Below are 19,469 nucleotides of genomic sequence, written 5' to 3'. Positions count from 1 at the left end.
GTGACTAAGGATGACAAAAGAAGAATCAATGCCTTTAAGCTGTGGTGCTGGAAAAGAGTGTTGAACATATCGTGGCCTGCCAGGAGGACAAACAAGTCTGTCTTAGATAGGGTGAAAATAGGCAATTTTGAAACTCTGTCTCACATACTTTGGGCACATGTCTTAATTAAGCATTTATCCCTATTTAGGCATGTGGACTTGCAACTGCAGAACACCAAATCACTGCAAAACACCAAAATCTTAATAGAAACAAGAGCAAAAATGCACATTACATACAAGGGAACTTTAAGAAAAAAGCCCAACAAACCCAACCTCATTGCCTCTGAGTCAGTACCAACTCATAGATTATCCTGCAGAGGATTTTCAGAGGGTCTACAACTGAGGGCCGGAGAGTGTCCACATTGTTCCCTCAGAGCCATTGTTGAATTCGAACCTTCAGGGGGATGATATTTTTAGCCTGGCAGCATAACTTCCCATGAACTATACCATCTAGAATAACTCATAATTTAATAATTTTTAATTGAGATTTTAATGAAAGATTATAGAGAACTTGGATTTCCATTCATTCATTGTTGCATATTTTCCTCCCTGCCCACCCCTTCCCCCAGTTTACTTTTCTCGTTGAAAAGAAAACAAATTCTTTCATTGTTATTACCACCCCATCCCCAACCCCGCCAACCAGTCCACTTATACTATGCAGCTCTTATTTTGGACTCTTGTCATGAAAATAATGTACATTGCATTGAAACAGAAAGAAATATTTTTTAAATAGGCAGATGGACTAGATCTCAGAAATCCATTCTCATTGTGATTTTTGTCATTGTAGGCTTTTTGTGAGGTTGATTTCTAAGAGTGAAGGGGTTGTTTTAATTTTTTTTTTAATGATTTGGCATATATATTTAAAGGGGAGTGGTGGCCTAGTGGCAAGAAACTGTGCTGCTATCTGGAAGGCATGTGGTTCGAATCCACCCAAATCTCCACTGGAGAAGGAGGGGCAATATCCTCCTCTGCCAGTCAGATCCAATTCGACCGTATTCAACAACAATAAAATTTTTTTAAAGCCTTTAAAAATCCAAAATTAAATATACATTTATGTCTTAATTTAAATCCCCCCCCACCCACTTTGTACTTACTATATCCTATAGTTTTTCATGGCCTCGTGGTAAGAGGTATGCTGCAATTCCAGACACATGGTTTAAATCTTCCAGCTGCTCTGAGGGAGAAGGATGAGCCGTCTCCTCTCGTGCAAGTTACTGCCCGTGAAAACCCACTGGAGGATCAGCTTTGAGTCAGTTCTGACTTGAAAGCATACAACGACAACAACAACAGGCTTTTAGAATTTCAGTGTTTAGCAGACTGGGAGATATGTGTGTTTCTGAGGGGAACCTGATATATTTGTTGCTCATGATACAAAATATGATTGATATTATTAGTTCCCTTCAAGTTGATTCCAACTCATGGTGACAAACTTGGATCAACTGACAATATGTAGGACATTATTGAAGAAGGCCTTATTTGCTTTTGTTGTTGTGTGGCTGGGTATTCACAAGTCAATTCCATCTCATCGTGATATCATGTGACATCATAGAAGTGCCCCATAGGATTTCCTTGACTGTTATAGTTACAGAAGTAAATAAACAGATCTTTCCCCCCCCTCGCCCCCGCCCCGAACTCATGGTTTTAAACTGCTGTACTTTTGGTTAGTTGAAGGCTTTGCTACCATGATACCAGAGCTCCAACCCTGTCCTTAGAGAAGGACATCATGCTTAGTAAAATAGTAAAAGATAGTGACTCCCAACAAGATGAATAAACACACTGACTGGTACATGGGATAAAATATAGCAAATATTGACACCAAATTGGGCAGGATTTTGTTCACGTGCATAGGACCATTATGAATTAGAACCAATTCAATGGCACCTAACAACAACGAAACATTGCGTTAAAGGTTGTTGTGGCTAAGGGTAAGACTTCAACCAAGAAAAAGAATAAGTCATGCTTTGTGTTTGCTCAGTGAAAAGAAGATGCCAGAGTGATTGCATTTAGCTTTTACTTTCAGAAACCGTTAATCTGTGAATCTAGAAATGAAAGAGAGCAAATAATTCATTAGATCATTAATATTTAACGTGATACTACCTTGTCTTGAAAGTTTTGTGCGTGCTGTTGGAGTTAAAATAGAATTGATTACCTTTCAAAAAAACATCCAAGAGCATTTCTTTTCACACATTCTAGTGATCTGACTCTTCACAGCTATCAGTTAAAAGCATTTGAATATGTCTGAAATTGTATGGCTCTTTTTTCCTCTAAGGTTATAAAGACCAACTAATGAATACATCCTAAACCGAGGTTAATATCACACAAGGAACCTTAGCCCTATTTCCCAGAGCCTCAACAAATACTTGAATGAACAAAATTTCAGTATTTAGACCGTCAGCTGCATTGATGGAGGCAGAAAGTGTAGCTCAGCTCTCAAGCAACTTAAAATCACATTGAGGTGATAAAGAGTAGCATGTGAAACCCTTTATGGACCAACTTATTTTGTATAGAGTCACTTGTGTTGTTGATTGCCATCGAGTCAAGCACGACTCATAGCAGCTCTATTAACAAAAGACCTGAAGCTTTTCTATAACTATCATTTCTCAAAGTTCATAGAGTTTCCAGAGGCATGTTGTTTAGAAAGTGTTTGCCACTCCTGCTGAGTAGAGGAGTTAAAAGTTCAAAGAGATAAATGGAGGGAAGGGAGTAGGAATTAGACTATCCTCAAAGGATGATTAGCTTTGGGATTTGTAAAACATGATGAGAAGGTCAATATAGAATATATTCTCATTTGTTAGGGAGCACTTTTTTTTTAATTACCTAGTATGGCAAAAACACTGAGTCATATGCTTGGATAGCATGTGAGCGAGTTACAAGATTACTCCTAGCCTAGATTTCATGTTGAGTCAGTCATGGCAAGGTTTAACCTTTTTCATTCACTAAATTAATCCACTGTATCTACACAGTTGTCCAGTTTATGACTCTTACTGATATTCTCTAAGGAGCTCTGGTGGCCGAGTGGTAACAAGCTGTGCTGAAATCCCAAAGGCACACTGTTCTATCCACCAGATGCTCCACTGGAGAAGGATGGACAGTCTCCTCCTATGTGATTTACTGCCTCTGCAAGCCCACTGGTGGGTCGGCTGTGGGTCAGTTCTGCCTCAATAGTACACGGCAAAAACAACATATTCTTTAGGCACACCTTAACAATGCTGTTGGAGATTTTGGAAAGTGAGTTTATTTTCAAATATGTCACAATTTCACTAAGATAGCTCTTGATATTTAGAGATTTTAATCAGCTATTGGATGATCTGTTTTGCACTCTGAAATAATGAATCTAAATTTAGTGTAGAAACAATAAAAGATAATTTTAAGTATAAAACAAATTTCAGGAAGACAAGCTAATGTCTAATTTCTCATTTGTGATTAAACTAAATGTTTATTTTTTGCACTCAAAACCACATTCCTCAATGCTTAGTATTTATGATTTGAAGGCCATGTTTCATCATAGAAAGCATTAGGATGCACATAAAATAGATTAATAGAGAATAATATGTATTAATATGGGTATTTTTGAAAAATATTATTTTTTTGAGTGTGTGTACCATCAAATCAGATCTGACTGGTACAGGAGGAGATTGTCCCTCCTTCTCCAGCAAAGCATCTCATGGATTCAAACTTAGTGCCTTCAGGATTGCAGTGCAGCTTCTTGCAGTTAGGCCACCAGTGCTCCTTTATATTAATATGTTTTTAAGACATGGGAATTTCATCTTCACTTTACTTTGTGATCACTATCATTGAGATGACTCTGAGTTATGGTGACACTGTATGCTGCAATCTTCAAGTATTGCAAACACTTATTGTAGAAGATCAAAGACTACAGCCTTCAATATGGATCCCATCTCAACATCAAGAAAACATAAATGCTTACCACTGGACTGATAGGTAACATCATAGGGGTACCAGCAGTTAGGAAATCAGGAGACATTTTGCACTGGGAAAATATTCAGTTAGGGAACGCTCCAAAGTATTGAAGAGCAATGATGTCAGTTTGAGGACTAAGGTGCATCTCTTCCAGACCATGTTCTTTCTGATCACTTTCTATGCATCTGAGATCTAGACAATGAATAAGGATGACAGAAGAATTGAATGTCTTGAAACTGTGTTGTTGGAGAAGAGTACTGAACATTTCATGGCCTGCCAAAGGAACAAATATGTCTTGGAGAATGTTCAATCAGAGTGCTCTTTGGAGGCAAAGATGATAAAGCTTTGTGTCACATACTTCAGGCATGTTGCTAGAAGAGGCTATTCCTTGCAGAGGGACATGATGCTTGGAAAGGCGGAGGATATTAAAAGAGAGGAAGCCCCTCAACCAGGTGGATTGATGCAGTGATTTCCACAGTGGGCTCTAGTGTGTCAGGAAGTGTGAGGATGGCACAGAATGTGAGAGATCTGAGTGCTATTGTTCATAAAGTCCCAATGGGTTGTACTCAACTTGATGGCACCTAACAACAACACATATGTTGCAGAGTAGAACGGCTCCATAGGGTTTACTTGGCTATAAAGCTTCTGAAAGCATTTTGTGCGGCCTATCATTTGTGGAACTGCTGGGTGGGCTCAAAGTGTTAATGATTCTGTTAGCAGTCCATCACAAACCACTTTTCACAGTCAAGCTCCTTCCTCAATGATAATTTCTTGCAGAAATTAGAAATTAAAGAGATATTAATATTCTGAGAAGGAGACCTGGTTGTGCAGTGGTTCAGCCTTTGACTTTTAACAACAACAACAACAAAATGGTGGTTTGAACCCACCAACCACTCCATAGGAAGAAAAGATCTGATGATCTGCTCATTTTGAGATTTATAAGATAGGGGTGAGGCCCTATGGAGCAGTTCTATTCTGTCTTAAAAGACACTGTGAGTTAGAATCAAATCAATGATGTTTGGGAAATTTGACGAATGACATTTTTACTCTCTGAAAGACTTACTGTCCATGATACTACATTGAGAGTAGAAACTCCATCTGTGTTTTTATGCTTAACTGCGTATTTTTATTTTAGTCATGGTATATCAATTCTTTATACTTGATATATTTGCACATCTGAAGGGAGCATATCAGTTGTCAGCATCAAGTCTTTTTCTTTGCTGTGAGAGTACAGAAAAACTTATGAAGCCATTCAGTTCTGTTTGCAGAAAACAGATTCATGTTATAGAATATAGATATAGACCCAGTCCATAGATTTTTTTTTTCCATTAGATTTTTAGACGTTGGATTTGGTAGCAAGCATAATATGTTCTTCACTAGTTCAAAGATGATGAGTGCAATGAAGAAGTCACTTAAATAAAGTAGTAGAGTATTTATAAGTTTATTAGACCATTTTAAATATAGAGTTGAAACTTACAGTTGTTAGAAGTGAGAAATGAGCTTGCATCAGTCCTTGAATATCTGTCTGTTGTTTGCTTATATTCCATAGCTTTCTCTTAGAGAAAACTTTACTTTGTGAGAAGTCCTCAACAGCCAACAAGTAATTTGGTGTAATAGTGGATGAGTTTGGGAGATTTATCACAACCACTCAAAAATCTAATTCAAACTCTACAGAGCTGAACTGAACAGTCAAGAGATTCTAAGTCATACCTTTCTAGAGGAGTGTGCCTGAGGCTGTGCAGTGCACCTCCAGATTATTGTTCTACTTCCACCCCCATCACTGCAGGCCATAGAGTAGAACAGCATACAAGCACAAAAATTAGCTAATGAATTCTGTGTTTTTATTTCCATTTCATGTTGGGATTTTATGCATTCAGATGAAATGATTTATGATGATGTTGAAAATGGGGATGAAGGTGGCAACAGCTCTTTGGAATATGGATGGAGCTCAAGTGAGTTTGAAAGTTATGAAGAGCAAAGTGACTCGGAGTGCAAAAATGGAATTCCTAGGTCCTTTCTGCGTGGCAGTCACAAAAAGCAAGTATGTATTTTGTGTATTTATTTTAAAATATGTTATTATAGCATAGAAATGGGACTATTTAACAAATAATTTTGATTAAGATAATATTTAAATACTCATGTTAAAAAGATACTGCTGTATACTGTGTAAGTATTTTACATAAGAAATTCAGTCATGAAAAGATTTTACTTAATGTATCCTGTGCAAGTTTATGATCTTGACTATTTTAAGAATTTAAATGATTATTCCCTGAGTTATTTGTGTTTTGTACTATTAGGTACCTTGCACATAATATTGTTAATGTGGAGTTGCTCGTTCCTATGCACATTACTTAAAGAACAGTTCAACTTTATATTCCTTTAAAGTGATTTTTTTGGACTTCAGTCTTCATCATAAATGGAATGCTAACTCCTGAGATTAGAGTTCCAGGAGGAACTTGGAAAATTTGAACAGTGAATTCTAAAATGCTTTAGGAAGCATTATACTGAGGCAAATTATCAACCTGGGTTTTAATTTCAGTAGGGAATGAAATTGTATATATGCACACATTTACTTATAGTTTTGTTTTGGCTATTTAAAAATGTTGATTTATGTCTATAGTAATACCCGTATACATATGAAGTTGTGGTGGGGCTTATTTGCATCATAGTCTAAACTAGTGGTTATCAGGCTTCTGTTTTTGTAAGTCAGTGTGACATTGTTAGGGTGAATGTTCATCCATCTAAACTTTAACGCTTTGCCTCCATCATCGTTGGGGATATCCAGACTTAGACATTCTTTAGTTATACTCTATCATTTACAAGTTATTATTTGTTATTTAGTATTCTATGAATTCAGACATCATTTGCCTCATAGAATAAAAGAAAATAACTGTGGTTATCAGCTTGACTGCATGATGTTAAGAAGTCTTTTTTATGTTGTTGTTGTTGTTGTTTAATGCCGTCGAGTCGTAGACGACTCATAGCGACCCTGTGAACGAACAGCCTGAGCACTGTTCGTACATAGGTTTCCAGAGGCAAGCCATTTCGGAAGTGGATGCCGCTCCTGCTTCCAGGCTTGATTTAGTTGGGAAGCTCCAGCCCACACTGTCCACCATGGGTGCCCATTACCACGATTGGCACATCACTGTCACAGGCTTCAGCATCACAGCAACCGTGATAGAAACAGTAAATGAAGCAACAATAGCAGTTTATAATGGAGAGAATCGTTAAGGTGATATTTGACTTGATAACTTATTCATACATTGTTGACTTAATTTGAGATTTTAAAATTAATATGATGGCCTCTAACAACTACAGAACACTAAATTAAAAAGTTACCAACAAAAATAATAGAGTGAACACTTATTCCAGCAGGGTGTAAGATATGCTATCCTGGGATTAGAGTATCCAGCGATGGATGGCTCCGACCTGCCCTCTCATCTTATGTAAATTTGCTCTTGAACCAACCTTACTCACGAGATTTCGTAATGCTCACTGTCACTTGTAGCACTTGTAACTTTTAAATCCTAAAAAGGCTTTGAGCTGTTTCTTAGAGTAAGGGGAAGTAAAAGTGCCAATGTTATGATGGAATTAAAAATTCTTAAAACATGGTTAGCAATAAGTCTGTTGGTAACCCCAAGACTGCTTGCATTCAGGAGACATTTTGAAACAGTTGTTAAAATATGCTTACTTTTTGCATTCAGATCGCGTATTTGATTATTGTGCACTCTGGGCCACGGCAAGTATAAGACCTTTAGTGAGTTAGTGTTAGGTGCCTTTGAGTCAGCTTCTACACGTAGAGACCTTATATATAACAGAATAAACCCTGCCCAATCCTGTAATTGGACAGTCTCTGTTGTGCTTTTATGCCTGTCGTTACAGCCACTGTGTCAGTCCATCTGGTTTTTCACTGACTCTCTACTTCACCAAGCATGTTGTTCTTCTCCAGACACTAGCCCCTCCTGATAACATGCCCGAAGTATATGAGAGGAAGTGTCACCCTCTTTGCTTCTAAGGACCACTCTAGCTGTGCTTCTTTTAAAATAGAATTGTTTGTGCTTTTGGAAATCTATGGTATAGTCAATACTCTTTGCCACCACCATAGTTTGAAGGCATCAGTAGTTCTCTGGTTTTCTGTATTCATTGGCCAACTCTCATGCATATAAAGCAAAGGGAAATGGCTTGGGTCAGGTAAGCTATTTAGTATTAGTTAGATAAAGCCTTTAACATCCTTTTCCTGAAAATGTATATTCCTAGGAAAATTCCTGAACAGTTCAGTGAGAATGTGTTCATCAACCTTTTACTGCTAAGAGAATTAACCCAGGAAAGGGGTCCCAACACTGATTCATGAAGCACAATAATATTAACCAAAGAACACAGCATCATGCATTTATTTCATTTCCATAAACTTATCCAATGTTTTTTGTCGTGTGCCATCAAGTGGGAACCAACCCATAGCAGGGTTGATCCTGACCCTCCAGCAGGTTTTCTGAGGCAGTTAATCACATGGGGGGGAGGGAGGGGGGAATTTCTCATCCTCCCGTGGAGCAGCTGGTGGATTTGAACTGCATGTCTTTGGGATCATAGCACAGCTTCTTACCACTAGACCACCGGGGAGCCCTCTTTTACTAGCTAGTGATATATCCTGGGACAGAGTGGGAATATGGGATGGGATATATGTGGGGAGTTGGAATGGTACATTTCTTTGTGGGTTTTCACTGTTCAAGATGTAAGTATATTATGAATACCAAATTTTCTGGTTTAAGAAGTAATGTTTCAGATATTACAAAATCAAGCTATTTAAATGTTTAAAAGTAATCTTAATGAAAATATCAAATTTCAACTAAAATTTCTCTATTATTTGTTTTGACAATCATGTGGGAATATTACCCATAAGAAATAGTCATGAGTTGTGCTTTTGTTTGTGTGCATCTGGATACTTGTGGTCATGTAAACAATGAATGAAGGTTTACTCCAAAAATTAGAAATTTACTCTGTAAATTTATTCCATAAATTACAAAGTTGGGAGACAGTTTGGAGACTATTAAGTATTTCTACTGGCCACCCAAGAAAATGCCACAATTCAATGTAATCTTTAATACAAGTAATTTTGTTTTGGTGATGACATAAAAGAATAAGTACATATACATATTTTCATTATTATTTTTATATAAATATATATATTTAGTCATTTTAACATAATTAAATAGAAATGAATTAATATACATAGATTTTTGGTTCCTTTATTTGCTCTTGTTCAGCACAGAAGAGTCTCCAGTCTGGCTCATCTAAAATAACATCTGCCTCTTGCTCACATGTTTTTATTTATTCATTTTTCTTCTGAACATCAGCCAGGCTAAGGTCTGTGCTGTGGTTACATGTGTATACGGTTCTTGAGAAGCATCTGTTCCAAGTTATGCTCTGTCACGTGAATACCAGTCGCTAGACTCTGCTGAAGTACTTGCAATGTAAGATTGTCCAAAAGTACTACAGAGCATTTTGTGAAAAGATTGTATCTCTTTATGCTGTAGCTGTCTCATGACCTAAGCCGCTTAAAGGAGCACTATGAGAAAAAGATGAGAGATTTGATGGCAAACACGGTGGGAGCGGTAGAGATTCAACAGCTAAAGCAAAAACATGAACGGAAGGTAGTGTGGTTCATTTTCTGACCAGCTGCATTGGAAATGATAATTTAAAAACATACTCTACTTACAGGGGGAAAGAAATGTAGTGGCTACATCTTTTATCAATTTTTATTAGAACAGTGGTTCTCAAAGTGTGGTCCAGGGATTCCCAGGAGTCCACAAGGCTCTTTCAAGGGGATTTGTGAGGAGACCTTTTTCATATGAACATTAGGACATTATTTGGCTTTTTATTCTCATCCTTTCACGAGTGAGCAGTTGAATTATCCAGAAGCTTCATGCTGCATAATATTCCAGAAGATTGAATGCAGAGTCCTCCTGTTGCTAAGCCAGACAGTAAAGAGATTTCCCAAACTGCAATGCCACACTTCTCTCTATATCATTAAGAGAATGTCATTACTTTCCATTATATGTATCTTTAAGATAGCATGTAATGATATTATTGTTATCCTGGTAAATATTATTAAGTGCATAGTCAGAATGTTTATGAGTCTTAATTTCTAGCTCAGTATACATAGGTTATTGCAACACAGAGATACTCATTCAAATCTGCAATGTTTTTTCCAAGAGTGAAAAGGGCTCCTGAGACCAAAAGTTTGAGAACTGCTGATTTAGCCTATGTTAATCATCAGTTCTTTGCAATGTGTTTTAAAAGGGCACTGTCAAGTAATTTTTTTACTTTCATTTGGTATTTTTCCTGTAATTTTGTTCATATGGCACCAAACTGAATATAAATACTCAGTAGGACTGTTTAATAGTTAGCTGCTTTTTTAAAAACAAACAAAAAAACAAACAAAACCCCAAAACCTATTTTTGGACTCTAGGCTTTCTAAAGGTGTAATGCTGTTGTTGTTTTGTGCAGTTGAATCAGAACCGACCCATAGCTGACCTTCCAGCAGGCTTTCAGAGGCAGTAAATTGCAGACAAAATTTCCCATCCTTCTCTTTTGGAGTGTCTGGTGGACTCAAACCCTATGCCTTTGAAATTGCAGTGTAACTTCTTACCATTAGACCACCAGAGCTCCTTAAAGGAGTGATGCAACCCTAGAAACCCTGTCATTTTGTTAAGTTCAGTGTCGCTTTGGCTGTCATATGGGAAACTATTACAAGGGAACCGGAGGCCTCAGGTCAACTGCTATGGCCTGGAATTATGGCAGAATTTCTAGGGAACTCAGAGTGACATGAGGAGCCGTGGTGACAGTGGTCAAAGTGCCCAGGTGCGAACCAATCAGCAGTTTGAACCTACTGGCCTCTTTGTGATGGAAAGATTAGTGCAGTCAGCTTCCTGAAAGATGTTCAGTCTCAAAGCTCTGGTGCAGTTTCAAGGTCACTGGAGGGTCACAAGTAGGAGTCACCTCAATAGCACTGGGTTTGGTTATGGAGAGCTCTGCCTGAGATGGTTGAGTGGAGACTAATTCCAACCAACTAGCGTGGGAAGGTCAGATTTGAACATGTATAAAAGTAGTGGGAAACATGTACACAGGGAAGCAGAGAATGATAGGAAATACCAACACATGTTGAAAAACAGTAAGAAATAAGATTGAGTAAATAATTCAGAGCCAAGTCTAGCATATTCATTTCATTTCAATTCAATTGTAATTGCTGTCGAGTGGGAAATGACTCCTTGCTGACTCTCCAGGGGCTTTCCAAAACTTTAAATTACAAGGGAGGAGATTGCCCAACTTTCATGGAGCTGCCAACTTCCTAAGGACTATACCACCAGATTCAAGCCAACTTCCTAAGGACTATACCACCATTTTCAATACGAAATAAAATTGTCCTAAGAGTCAAGCAATCTAGATGCTATCAGCATGTGAGTTCTCTGCTCTTGGGCAAGTCATTTAATATCTCTGTGCTCTTCTTAATATGGAGATGGGACTTTGCAATGTCAAAAGCTCCTCTCAGATGTCTTCCTAGAGTTCTAGGAAACTAGATCAGAGGCTAGACTGAAAATCAATGTTCAGCAGTAGATGTCTGAAATTAAGGCTAGAATTTAGAGAGACTATGCTGAGAAGCATAGGGGTTGAGAAGTTAGGGGTGTTTTGTAGTAAAGGGGTAAATATTTAAGGGTTGAAGCTATAACAATGGAAGAGAAAATAGGCGAATTGATATGAGGGCTGAGGGGATGGGACATGATAACTCACTGAGTTTAAGGGTTATAGGAATCAAGGAAACCAAGAGGGACATTGGAATTATTAATATAGTAAACTAGGAGACTTATGTCTTTGGAAATAGTAGTTGAGGTCATACTTAGTATGAAATGGATTTCATTTCAGTTATGTTGAATGCATATTTATGGTGGGATATCCTTAAGAAGGTAACCTTTACACATTGGGAAGTAAAGAAGTAAAGGGCTTAAAGAAATTATTAAGACTGGAGATAGATGGCATGGCTTCAGCATGGACATATACCTTCCACTGTGCTGGTCAGTACTGTCTCCAGGGGAGCCAAGGGTAGCAAATAACAGAGAGCTTTGACCTCCTGGGCCAGAGCCAAAACATCCAGGGCTTTGTGCTAATTAAAAACAGGCTATCTGTCCTCTGGTTTGTCCTGGTCACATCTAGAGAAGAGAGGTTGGCAGGCTGAGCATAGGCTAAACTTCAGCAACCATTTGCCCCCTCCTCTGGTTAAATGCACAAGCAGAAGTGAGAGCCCTGAGATTTCAGTCTTGTCAGGTTAATAGGAGAAAATAGACCCATGGGAAGAGGTATAGGAGGAATAGGCAGGCATAAGTGAACTAGGATAGTAGAGTGCACTGAGGTCACTAGAGAAAAGAATGTCAAGGAGGATGGAAATGATGACAGTGTCAGAAAGATCATTTTTTAAAAGACGTTGGTTTGTTTCATAGGAGGGTTTTCTTTACAAGAAGAAGTATTTTATTTCCAATGATAAATACTTCAGGTATATTTTTAAAGAGTAAGAAAAATAAAACAAAAATTTGTCTTTTGAAGCTTTTGAGCATCAGTGACTATTGAATCAAGATTCTGAAGACCCCAGAATAAATTCAATCCATGCCAATCTAAATGGAAAGTCCTGTGGAATTATGCAAGTGGCACGTGTTATATGGACTTTTAGAAACCATACAACTCCCCCCTGCATTAATTTCTACAAATGTTATGCATGGTGTATGTGTGTGTGTGTTTTATTAATATGTGTGTGTTTTATTGAAAGTACAGTGATCTGTCTTAAATTTCTGCAAAGTTCTGAAAATGTTCAGATTGGCTTGTCTCTTTTTCCACTTTCATATACATAAATTTATAAATATACATAAGTGATTGTGTATATTTACACAAATAACATAGATTTTCTGCATTTTCCTTACACAAATAACATGTACTTTCTGTGTTTATTGTCAACATTTCTCTCCCCCAGCAGTATTTTTGTAAATATACTATACTAATTTTTTTATGGCAACATGTAAAAAAAAATTGACATAGCAGCTCTTAGAAAGATATTTTCCAGAGTAAAGGTACAATTGGCAAACAAACTGTTATTTGCATAAAAATATGATAATCACTTTTGTGTATATAATATCTCATACATATATGTAATACACACATCTCATGATAATATATATTATTATATATAAAATGACATATATTATAATCACTTCTATATACACTCACTTAACGATTATCATTTGAGTGATCGTAGTGGCCTCATGGTTTTGATTTGGTTCATGTGACTTTTAGTAAAAAGGATTCCTGTAAGCAAGTGCCATGCCTCCACATAGGGGCACATTGCTCAGAAATGGTGTCAGTGGAAAATGCCAAATGACTAACATTAAATCAGAGAATTGAAATTCTGTAATGAGGTGGGTTTTTCCCTTGTTTTAAACCATTTTATTTGAGGTAAGCCATTTAATGTTCATGTACTCTTGTTTCTTTAACTGCTTTCAGGCATTGTCTTCACAGCTCTTTGTGGTTATAAGTGATAATGATGACAATAATGACTTTTAAATGCAGTAGCAAACTTTTTCAAACATGTTAAGGAATTGTCGTTATCATTATATAAAGTTTGGTTTTTCTTTTGTTTTTTAAAAAATGAAATAAATAAAACACATACCACCACCTCCTCCCCCAAAACAGCCTCCCTCATCAAAAAAAGTCAATTTCAGGTCATGTTTCAAGACTAAACTACTTGACAGTATTCTTTTAAAATAAATATGTTGAGGATTCAAATAGCTATTTATTAGTTATACCACCATTCATTTTTACCTTTTTGTTTTTTTTCAGATGCAAAAGCTCATGAAAGCCGCAAAGGAGGGAACCAAAGATGGGCTTGAAAAAACAAAAGCTGCTGTGAAGAGAGGCCGTTCATTCATTAGAACCAAATCTTTTATTTCTCAAGGTCAGTGGCCCAAGCCTTTGCACAATGAAATAAACTCCTATCCTTGAGCATGTTCATGGTAGAAAGTGGAGAATGTGAATTCCTGTACACCCTCAGTGGACTGTGACGGTGATCTGACTGTAACATCTGCCAGCCTGTTTATTGCTATGGTTTGGGTCTGATGTAGCCAAATGGAGACAGGTCTGTCTTTTAGTTTGAGGGCGCACGGAGTACAGTGAAAGAATTGAGAACCAGTGGCAAAGATTGTAAAGGAAGGTACACAATAAGCAGGAGAAAGTGACATGAATTCTCCTAGCCACCTAGCTTCATGTCTCATGAGAAGGGAATTCTGATGACATAGTACGTAGACAGTTGCACTGCTAACCCAAAGGCCACACCTCTGTTGCTGTTTGAATCCACCAGTGATTCCTTGGGAGAAAAGTGAGGCATCTCTTCCTGTGTTGTTTACAGCCTCTGAAACCCCACTGGAGAATCAGCTACGCGTTGGTTCCTACTCAATGGCAATGAGTAATAAGTACATAGAGAGGAGGCGTCAGAATACTTTTGTAATTGGAGTTAACACTAAAGATGGACTGGGGGGTTGTTATTGTTGTTGTTTTATCCTGATAAAACTTTAGCATCTCAAAGCAAGCTGGAATAAAAGAGTCTCGGGATTCTCGTTTTGTGAAGGATGCATGTGAATTTCTAACACTGAATCAGATTTAGTGTGTGCTGAAGCCTACCAGAGAAGGAGCTATTTATTCTGACTGCAGGAAGCATGGCTGTGTTGTCACTCTGACTGCTGGAACCATGGCGAGGATTCCACGTTCCCATCTTTCTCCTGAGGACCTGTGGTGGATTTGAGCCATTGGTTTGACGATGGCTTTGGGTTAGCGATGCATCTCTCTTTGGACTGGACCAGAGCTCAGAATCCACCAGATGTAGCTAACACCTGCAAGGTTTTAAAAGGTCCCTAGATATGTAAACTGTTTAGTGATAGCTGCTAGTGGAAAGGCTGGCACTTCAATGGTGAACTGCCCCGAGGAGGACACAGCCTTCGAAAGTTCTGATCTCAGACACATGGGCTGCCACGAGTAGTAATTGCTCGGCAACACTTTGTTAGGTTTTTAAAAATTTTCTTTTTAAACATAAATTACTATTGTCACAAAACTTTTTGATTTGGGCTTGTACCTTTTCAGACTTCAAGTGAGAAACACATACAGATAGCGGAGAAGTGCACCAAGGCCCATCTTGGGTTTTTTCCACTCATGTATTGAATCTGAGTTTTGATTTTTAGCTGCCATGCTTTGCTTTTCATGGTGATACTCTATAACTGAAGGAAATTTTGTAATTTTTTGCTATTCAGAGGACACCACTAGACTTTGAATTTGTATTTCTTTTATTGAAAAATTGTAAATATCGAAAAAACGGCATTACTCTTCTGGGAAGGATACTTTACCGGATTTTATTATTTAAACTCAGTAATCATTGGGTAGAAATAAATATGTGAAACTAGATTCATTGTTTTTGGAATGTGTTTGTCATCTTACTGTTCCTTGAAGGAAGACATCACATTTGAGAAAGCGAAGGGACAGTAGAGGAAGACTCTCAGCGAGGCAGACTGACACAGTGACTGCAGCAATGGGCTTGCTGGTGTCAGATTGTGAGGATGGCACAGGGTAGGACAGAGTTCAGATCTGTTGTTCATAGGATTATTATGAGTTGTACTCACTTGACAACACCTAACAACAAAACACTGTACTGTAATAACCTTTGAGTTGTGGTGATGGAGAAGATTATTGAGTGGACTGCTAAGAAAATAAATAGGTCCCTCCCAGAGAAAGTGAAACCAGACTGCTTCTTGAAGATAAGGATTCTGAAGCCCCATCTGACATACTTTGGGCATGTTGCAAGGAGGGACCGGGCCTTGGAGGGGGACATCATGCTTGGAAGGGTGGAGGGACAACATAGAGAGGAAGATCCTGCATAAGATGGATTGTCTCAGGAAGTGGAGTAATGGGGGCAGGTGGGTCAGAGACAATGACATTGGCTCAAGATAGAGCAGGGTTCAAACTGTTGTACATAGGGTTGCTATGAGTCACAAGCAACTAGGCAGCACATAACAACAACAGGTAATGAATATATTATTTCAACTTCAAGCCAGTACCTTGTGGCTTATTGGTTGTTTTGTTTTGTTTAGATCACAGATCTTGTCTTGAAGAAGAACAGAATCTATTTATTGATGTTGACTGCAGACATCCAGAAGCAATCATGACCCCAATGCCTGAAGGCTTATCCCAGCAGCAGGTAGTGTAAGCAGGAGTGAGTGGTTTTTACCTGTGCAAGTGTGCTCAGTGTTAAGTATTAGATCCGATGTCTGCTCTTCCAGACTCCCTGTCACCCTAGTCCTCTTGGCTCTACCACTGAACTTTCTTGAACCAGCAGTCAAAAGGTTAACATGTAACATAGCAGAGAGTCTTCAGGACCGTGATCCAGAAGGTAGCCTGTGCATGGGTCATTCTGGTTATTAAATATTTTCAATATCACCTCTCAGTATAATTGTGACCAATGTGGGGAACTTAATATTCTTGTATGACTTCTTTACAGAGAGGTTCTAGTGTATGTTAAGTATATATGTACACATAGGGATATAACTGGCATGTAAATAGTAGATGTTTAATAACTAATGAAATGACCTAAATATAAATGAGTTTCACAATTACTTGCTATGTGTGAGAAAGCTGGACAATGATCATGGATGATAGGAAGAGAATTGATGCCTTTGAGCTGTGGTGCTGGAGATGATATTGAATATACCACGGACTGCTAGGAGAACAAACAGGTTCATCCAAGAGAGGGTGAGACCAGGCTGCTTCTTCCAGGCAAGGATTCTGAAGTTTCATCTGATATACTTTGGACATGTTGCAGGGAGGAACCAGTGGAGAGGGATGTCATGCTTGGGAGGGTGGAGGGACAGGGCAAGAGAGGAAGACCCTCGATAAGATGGATGGATGGATTCAGTGACTGAAGTAAAGAGGATAGATGTGTCAGAGACAATAAGGTCAACACAAGATAGAGCCTGTTTCAGGGCTGTTGTATATAGGGTCTCTATGAGTTGCAGGTGACTTGACGGCACATAACAACAACAACAAAGGTAGTATGATAGTTACCAAAGAGAAAACTTGCAGTCATTTCCATGTGATTATCTTTGGGTAAAAGGAAAAAGAAAACTTCAGGAACAAGATGAATATAACAAAGAGTTAGTTGTACTTGCACTTTTGAAGGGGAAGCAATGAGGTTTTGGAATGGTATTTGAGGTTGTTGTGGGGTTTTTCTATGTAAGCAGAATTAGTAGAAAAATTAGAGAAAAGCAACATTTAAAATGCTTAGAACTGAGGTCAGAGTCTGGTCAAAATAAAGAAGCTTACATTTCATTTGACTTGAGGAGGTCATCAAAGGCACAGTGCTGAAATGAAAGCGAGTAGCTGAGAGGAATGAAGTCATTTGCTTTGTTAATGGTACTGGGAAGTGATGAGAAAGGGCTTAGTCGGATGTGTGAAGTGATGAAATAAGGATGGGGCTTTGGAAGCAGAAATTAGGACTACAGCTACTTATTGGGGCATGCTGTGAGCCAGACACTAGGCCAAGTTCTGGATGTATTTCACCTCCCTTAATCCTGGAAATCCCACTGACATTTTACAAAGGAGGAAATTGAGGCTTAGAGAACGTGATAATCTGAGCAGCACCATTCAGCATGTTGGTTAGTTACCACAAGGTGCCTCTGACTGACAGAATCCACTGCTCCTCCTGCACTGTCCTCACAATTGTGGCTGTATTTCCTCCCATTTTTGCAGCCACGATGTCAGTCTACATTTTAAAAAATAACATTTCTATTATGAATTCCAGTGTAAAAAATGTACAAAACAGACATGTATTCATTTTTATAGGCTTACATTTTTATTCTGTTTGAGTATGTTCTTTTAAAACTTATCAGAATATTTTAAACTTTGTATTGTATGCTTTGAGTGAAAGTTTACAGAGCAGATTATTTTTTCCATTAAGCTATGCATGCGTATTTTGTTATTCAGACTCATTTTAGTCCCCAGGCTGTAACAGCCCTGTGATTCTTGTTTCTGTTCATCCTCTTATCCTGTCCTTTGCTCTCTTCTGAGCTTTGTTTCTGGAGAAGTGTTGCCCTTTTGATGTTGTATGATTGATTGTTCTAAGGATGAGAACCTCTGAGGTGTTACTGTTCACCTTTTTTAGTCCTGTCTATTGTTTGGCTGAAAATTGTGTTACAAGAATGAGTTTCTTTTGGGGTTCAAAAGATGCCTGAGAGCCATACTTTCAGATTTAGATCAGTATCTATTAGACTGGTAGGTAAGGTTGGCCATTTTTATGACTTTTCAGTTTTGTTCCACATTTATTCTTCTTCCGACTTTATCCGGAACCCTCATCTGGGAATCTTTTTAGGACAGCTAGTTAGCACTGATGATCCGATACCATCTAGCTCTTTCTATCCCTGGGTAGTGGAGGTTGAAGTTCGTGTGGTCCATCCATCATTTGTACCTACTCTTACTGTTTGTCCTAGATTGTCTTTGCTCTTCTCTGTTCCAAACCGAGAGAGACCATGAGTTTTGCCCTAGATGGCTGCTCAAAAGCTGTTAAGGCCGTAGTCACTGCACACTAATATAGGACAAACATTCTCTTTATGGATTATACCAGTTGATCTCAGTGTCCCCTGAGGCTCTAGTACTGGTCATTCCCTCAGAGTAATTGGTTACGATTTTGAAATGTTTGTAATTTTACTGCCTATTGGCTCTACTATATACATGGATATATCTCTAGCATATACTAATATGAATGTGAAAATCTCATCTGCCAACGCTCTGTATGTTCACATGTACGGTCCCTTTGGCCAGTATAGATCCATTACATTAAGGGCATTTTTCTTTTTCACTGACCTTTGATATGCATGATGTCTTTCACCAGGACTGACCCCTCTGGATAATAAGTTGTGAGTTATACTAGCCCCCAAGAGACATTCTGGTGCACCTTGTCCAAGACAGATTTGTTTGTTCTTTTGGCAGTCCATGCTATAGTCAATATTCTTGGACAGTAGCACAGTCCAAACACATCACTTTTTCTTTGGTTTTTCTCATCTATTTTCCAACTTTCACATGAAGGAAGATGAAGTGGCTAAAAATACCATGGTTTGGGTTAGGCATATCTTAGTCCTCAAAGTGACATCCTTGCTCGATACTACTCTATAGCAGGTATTTAACAGCAACTTTACAGTATATATAGCCAGTCATTTCATTTTATAATGGCTACTTCCAAGGATACCAATTTTTGCATCCTGTTGTTGTTGATGTTGTTGTTGTTATGTGCCATCAAGTGGCTTGTGACTCATAGCGACTCTATGCACAACAGCCCTAAACCCTAAACCCTGCTCTGTCCTGTGCCAATTTCACTGTCTCCAACACACCCACTCCAAATTACCCTAGTCACTGAATCAATACACATCATAGAGGGTCTG

General features: G+C 38.3%; 1 protein-coding gene across 1 annotated transcript in view; it reads left to right on the top strand.

Annotated features, from left to right (window-relative positions):
• Positions 1-19,469, top strand: part of ARHGEF10 (Rho guanine nucleotide exchange factor (GEF) 10) — a 194,791-nt gene that overhangs the window by 20,297 nt on the left and 155,025 nt on the right. The window contains exons 7-10 of the mRNA XM_006882906.1: positions 5,838-6,001; positions 9,492-9,608; positions 13,837-13,951; positions 16,131-16,237. Of these exons, the coding sequence (XP_006882968.1) occupies positions 5,838-6,001; positions 9,492-9,608; positions 13,837-13,951; positions 16,131-16,237 (503 nt within the window). The remainder of the gene's footprint in view (positions 1-5,837; positions 6,002-9,491; positions 9,609-13,836; positions 13,952-16,130; positions 16,238-19,469) is intronic.

The sequence above is a fragment of the Elephantulus edwardii genome, unplaced genomic scaffold (genome assembly GCF_000299155.1).
Source record: "Elephantulus edwardii isolate Elephantulus edwardi_28Jun2011 unplaced genomic scaffold, EleEdw1.0 scaffold00025, whole genome shotgun sequence".
Lineage (NCBI taxonomy): Eukaryota > Metazoa > Chordata > Mammalia > Macroscelidea > Macroscelididae > Elephantulus > Elephantulus edwardii.
Note: the sequence above shows the minus strand (reverse complement) of the source record. Positions and strands in the feature narration are given on the sequence as shown.